The 5,739-nt window shown below is 51.5% G+C and overlaps 1 protein-coding gene across 1 annotated transcript; it reads left to right on the forward strand.

Moving 5' to 3' along the window:
* Positions 1–1,202: 1,202 nt before the first annotated feature.
* On the forward strand, positions 1,203–5,187 carry LOC122235822 (translation initiation factor IF-2-like). The gene is made up of 2 exons (XM_042976081.1): positions 1,203–2,098; positions 4,901–5,187. The coding sequence occupies exons 1-2, from the start codon at positions 1,433–1,435 to the stop codon at positions 4,964–4,966; spliced, it is 732 nt and encodes a 243-aa protein (XP_042832015.1). The 5' UTR covers positions 1,203–1,432; the 3' UTR covers positions 4,967–5,187.
* The last annotated feature ends 552 nt before the right edge of the window (positions 5,188–5,739 follow it).

Raw genomic sequence — 5,739 nt, forward strand, 5'->3', positions numbered from 1 at the left:
GCTGGATAAAGAATTCTTGGCTGCATATTTTTCTGATTCCACCCATTGAATATATCCTGCCCCTCCTTTCTGGCCTGCCAAGCTTCTGTGGATAGATCGGCTGCAAACATGATCTGTCTTGCCTTGTAGGTTAAGGACTTTTTTCCCTTTGCTGCTTTCACAATTCTTTCCTTGCCTGAGTATTTTGTGAATTTGACTATGGTATGTCTTGTTGATGGTTGGTTTTTGTTGAATTGAATGGGAGTCCTCTGTGCTTCCTGGATTTTGATGTCTGTGTCTTTCCCCAGGTTAGGAAAGTTTTCTGCTATGATTTGCTCATATAACCCTTCTACCCCTTTTTCTCTCTCTCTATCTTCTGGGACCCCTATGATTCTGATTTTTTTTTCCCCTTTTTAATGAGCCACTGATTTCTCTAATTCCTAAATTGTGCTCTTTTGCCTCGGTCTCCCTCTTTTTTTCTGCTTCATTATTCTCCATAGGTTTGTCCTCTATATCACTGATTCTCTGCTGTGCCTCACCCATCCTTGCCACCGTGGCATCCATTGAAGATTGCAGCTCAGTTACAGCATTTTTAATTTCATCCTGACTAGCTTTTACTTCTTTTATCTCCACAGAAAGGGATTCTAATCTATTTTCGGCTCCAGCTAGTATTCTTATTATTGTGATTCTAAATTCTGGTTCAGACATCTTGTTTGTATCTGTGTTAGTTAAGTCCCTGGCTGTCGTTTCTTCCTGCTCTTTCTTTTGGGGTGAATTCCTTTGTTTCATCATTTTGAAGGGAGAAAAGGAATTAATGAGGTAAAAAAATTTAAAAAATTAAAATTAAAAAATGAAAAACAAACATACACAAAAAAATAAAATAAATGATGCTAGATCTAGGTGTGTTTTGGTCTGGGTGTTGAAAGGGGCTTGATGGATTAGAGAAAAAAGGGGAAAGGGAAAAAAAAGGAAAAAAAATCATTTGAAAATTTGAAAAAATGAATACACTGAAATAGAATAAAATGAAATAATGGAAGTAAAATAGAATTTGAAAAGTTGACACAAATGTAAAAAATATAATAGAAAAAAATTAAAAATATTTTTAATAAAAATTGAAAATAAAAACAATTTTTTCTCTTTCTGTATTGAAGAAAAAGAGAAAAAAAGAAAAAAAAAGAAAATTGAATAGATGGAGCAGCGAACAATCTGAAATATGATAGAAATTACCTCGTTTTCCCCTAGAAGTCAAAGTGTGAAGAGCTTTACAGTTTGTATATGTGCTGCCAAAGCGAGCACGAGCTTGACAGTTTGTAAACTAAGCCAGCGCAGAGATTTGTGTTCCTGAAGAGGGAGGTTGGCCCAGCTGGGCGGGGCTTAGTGGAATGGCTCCGTTTTCCACTAGATGGCGCTGCTAGCCTACTGCGGTAGAGTATTGCGGCGCCCGTAGGTGCGTATGCGCATGCGCGGGAGCGGTAAAAATGGCGTCACCCAGCCGCCCGGTCTCAGCTCTGGGAATTCTGGTCTCCCGGACCAGCAGTCGCGCACCCGTCCTTCGTCTCCGGCTTCCGTCCGCTCCCGGCTTTTACAGTGCCCGCGACCGAGCCCCAGGCGGCGCCTCCCTCCTGAGTTTCGTCTCCGACGCGGCTGTGGTTCCCGACCCCTCACTTCTGAGGGACTGAGCTCTGACCCGCTCACATCCTCTGCGGAGGGTCTCACGGAGCCGAGGCCGGTGCCCGCCGCCCCCCGGAGCGGTCGCGGGACCGTGCTGCTGCCGACGCCCGGGGCCTGCGGCCGGGTGCCAGCCCGCCCCAGAAAAAGTTCAGGCGGTCGTGCGGCAGCAGCAGCAGCGTTTCAGGGATGGTGGCAAAGCGCAACGCGCACCTGGCCCCGGGCTTCACCCGCAACGACCCCGTCCCAGCACCAGCCATTCTCCGTGGCTGGTCCAGCGTCCCAGCGTGGCCGTTCTCCGGGGGCTGCTGGCACCTTTGCCCGTGGGGGGCCGCCCCGCCTCTGCCAGATGTCCTCCCGGCAGGGGAACCGCCTCTCCCGTGGGGCCCGGAGACCCACCGGACTTGACTCTGCTCCCGAGGATCCGCCCCTCCCGCCAGAGCCCCGCCAGGTACCGAGCCGCTCCCCTGTTTATAGAGTCTTGATGGCATTTAAACCCTGTCCTTTCTCCCTTTTCAGTTCGGTCCCTGCGGCTGTTTCCACTTTTCCTCTTTCTCTCCAGCTGCTTTTGGGGGGCTGCTTTTCCCGGGTTCAGCCCCCCGCCTCTCCATCCTCTCTCCGCCTGCAAAAACGGCTCCCGGCCCTCCGCCGCTTTCTGTCCCCCGTTCACCTCTCCCTGCCGCGTACCTGCTGAATTCTGTGGTTCGGGCTGTGCGGATTGTCGTGTTAATCCTCAGATCAGCGCTCTAGGTGTGCGGGATGGTTCAGTGTTGATCGGGCTGCATTTCACGGTCGCGAGACACAAAAAAGCTCCCGTGCTGTTCCGCCATCTTGGCTCCTCCCCTGACTTTGACTTCTTTTAATCACAAGAACAAAAATTGTAAGACACCCCAGGTGCGGAAACCGGCTAACGGGTTTGGAGTGCCCCCTATGCGCTGTCATGGGCAGCGCTCACAACTTCTGGCTCCTTCTGCCTCTAGGCCCTGCATCCAGACGGGGACCTAGGGCGACCGGGAGGGTGCACGCAGAAACACGTGGAGCAGAAATAGGCTTTGTCGCAGGCTGTGGGCAGACAGAAGCCCAGCCACCTCCCGGCAACAGCACATGGGGGTCCCCTCCATTTCTGTGTTATTTCAGGCAGTGGAAGACTTTAGTGAGAACCGGTGAGGGCTCCCGTTTGCTTATTCAGAATACAGCCTGCCCAGTCTCAGGGCAGAGATTGTCCATCCCGGAGAAGTTCAGCGGCAGGCCTTTCCGTTCTTGTAACTGTGCATTGTCAGAAAGAACACGCGTGGTTTCCGAGACAGTGATCGGGAGATGAGCGGGTGTTCGGTACTTCTCCTTGGACGACGTTGGGCCCGCCCTACAGGAATATGGTTGACTTTTGGTGCGCCTCGGTTAGGAACACTGGTCACTCTGTTAGTCTCACTTGTTCCTGGAGGAAGAAAAAAGGATGACAGAGAAGTCTGCGGGCTTCTGTTCATTTTGGGGGTTTTCAAAGGAGCTTCTGTTATGTATATTTAATCTTCAGATTTTATTTTATTTATTTAAAAAAATTTTTTTTAAATGTTTATTATTTTTGAGAGAGAGAGAGAGAGAGAGAGAGAGACCAGGCAGGAAAGGGGCAGAGAGAGAGGGAGGCACAGAATCGGAAGCAGGCTCCAGGCTCCGAGCTGTCCGCGCAGAGCCCGATGCGGGACTCAAACTCATGGACCGCGAGATCATGACCTGAGCTGTAGTCGGCCGCCTGACCGACTGAACCACCCAGGTGCCCCAAATCTTCAGATTTTATTGGGGACCTACTATATGCCAGTGTATTAATTTGCTAGGGTTGCCACACAAATCTGCCACAGACTGGGTGGTTTGCACGGCAGAGGTTTACTGGCTCGTGGTTCTGCAGGCGGAAGTCTGAGATCAAGGTGCCGGCCAGCCTGGTTCCTCACGAGGCCTCTCTCCATGGCCTCTAGATGGCCATTTCACCTTCCCGTGAATGCACGTCGTCATGCCCTACATGCACGTCTATCTCTGTGTCCAGCTTTTCCCCCTTTGTAAGGACACCAGTCAGGGCCCCCCTACTGACTCTGTTTTAACCCGATTAGTTCTGCAGAGCTGGTGAGATCACATTGCGAGGTAGTGGGGTTAGGCCTCCGGCATTTTGGGGAGGACACAGGTCAACCCATAACAACTGCCAAGGGGGCGTTGTCCTTTTTCCTTTTCCCCTGTCTGTGTGTGTGCATATGTGTCTATGGTTATATCTATGGCTCTCTCTGTACTTCGCGACAGGTGCACAATGCTTCCTGAGACCCTGTAGGTGAGGTGTGGTATTTCATTAATGTAACCAGGTTGGTGCAGTGAAGCCCAGTGTTTGGCAAAAAGACCCTGAGCCAGCACTCCCGGGCGCCCCTCCGTCCGCACTCTGGGGTGCCCCTCTGTCCACGGACGCACACTTGCCTGCAGCTTCCCTCACAAGAACGGCCTTTCTTTGGACCTCGGTTTCTCTTGGAGCTGGAGGCCCTGTGCTCAACGACTCTGTTCCTGGTCCTTCAGCACGATTCGGGCCACTCTTTTGTGTGCTTTCCTCAATAAAAAAAAAAACCTTCTCGGTCGTGCCCAAGTTAATGGTATCCCTTCTGGTGGCAAAAAGTAAAACATTCCAGAAATTTGCAATCGTAACAACGCTCCCTGGGTGCAAGCCAGCCCCAGCGCATCTCCTGCAGGGCGCCAGGGTCGGGGCTGCTGGACTGGCACTGTCCTGGGCGACTTCTCCACAGGGGGCTGGGCTGCTGGTGCCAGAGGGAGGGGACCACCTGACTTTAGGAATATGTTTGCAGGGCACCTGGGTGGCTCCGTCGGTTAAGCATCCAACTTCAGCTCAGGCCATGATCTCATGGTTTGTGAGTTTGAGCCCCAAATCAGGCTCTGTGCTGACACTGCAGAGCCTGCCTGGGATTCTCTTTCCCTCTCTCTCTACCCCACCTCCCCCTCTCTCAAAATAAATAAATCAACTTTAAAAAAAAGAATATGTTTGCAAATTTTCTGTCGTCATTTTGGAAACCATCTGGCAGTGTTTTCTACGCTGTTTTTAAAAATTGAATTACCCGTCCACATTTTCTGGTGTAGGGCCACGGTTTCAAGCTGTTTTTCAGGATGATTTATTTAGGACTGGGTCTGTAAGAACCAGCCTGGGTGCCCCTGGAGAGCCCCGAGCCACGCACGGGACTAAATCAACTGTGTTCTTGGCTCTCCCCTCCAGACTCCCTGCCGCTGCCCCGGGACTCTGGGGACCCTCTGCACCATCAGAGAAGCTCCTGGTGTCTGAGTTTCTGACCAGACCATGCATCTTCTTGGCCAGCTCTCAAACAAGACAACTTGGCAGCTCCCTCGTAGAATACATGCTTCTAGAGTTTTCTGTTGGGACTCTCTGAAGAGATTCTGAGAACTAAGTTTCCCAGAGCAGAGATTCTCATCAGACTGTATTTTCCCTCTCCAACGGTGAAGTGTGTTGAAATAAAATGAAGGATAATCCTGTGACTGGCTACAGCCACCTGGTGTAGACACCGTGTCATTGGGTGGCATCTCAGAAGGTAGCTTCAGAGGCTGCCCTAAAGCCACGTCTTCTCCGCTGTTCCCTCTCCTGTGTTTGTTATTTACATCCCTAAAAATGGCTACCAGGCTCTGTGACTCTCGATATCTGGGTTCACTCATCTTGGGGAGTGATAGAGAGGGACAATGTGACTGTGGGAGTAGAGGTTGGGGGCGGGGGGAGCAGGGGACCTGAACGTGGGGGCAGGGATTGGAGAAGGTGTGAGTGACTCCTGGTGGCTGGGGGTTAGTCCTAGGCAGCTGAGTGAGGCTACAGGTGCAGGCTGGGGGAGGGGAGAGCAGGTGCTCAGAGGAGGTCCATGCAAAGCCCAGGTGTGTCCCTCCCCGCTCCCCCCACCCCAGGATGGCAGGGAGACCCTGGGAGAGCCGCGCCCACCCTCTTGGTGGGTCTCTGAAAGCCTGTGAACTGATCAAGGGGATGGCAGGACAATCGAGGGGACTGTGGCAGCGTGGTAAGGAAGGGCAAGGGTTTCCCAAGCCCTGGAATCA

Source organism: Panthera tigris, chromosome A2, assembly GCF_018350195.1.
Source record: "Panthera tigris isolate Pti1 chromosome A2, P.tigris_Pti1_mat1.1, whole genome shotgun sequence".
Lineage (NCBI taxonomy): Eukaryota > Metazoa > Chordata > Mammalia > Carnivora > Felidae > Panthera > Panthera tigris.

Bases quoted from the DNA above. Each gene is read 5' to 3' on its own strand.
- LOC122235822 (XM_042976081.1), top strand. From the start codon at position 1,433: ATGCGCATGCGCGGGAGCGGTAAAAATGGCGTCACCCAGCCGCCCGGT. The intron at 2,099-4,900 runs GTACCGAGCCGC...TCTCCCCTCCAG, and splicing joins TCCCGCCAGAGCCCCGCCAG to ACTCCCTGCCGCTGCCCCGG.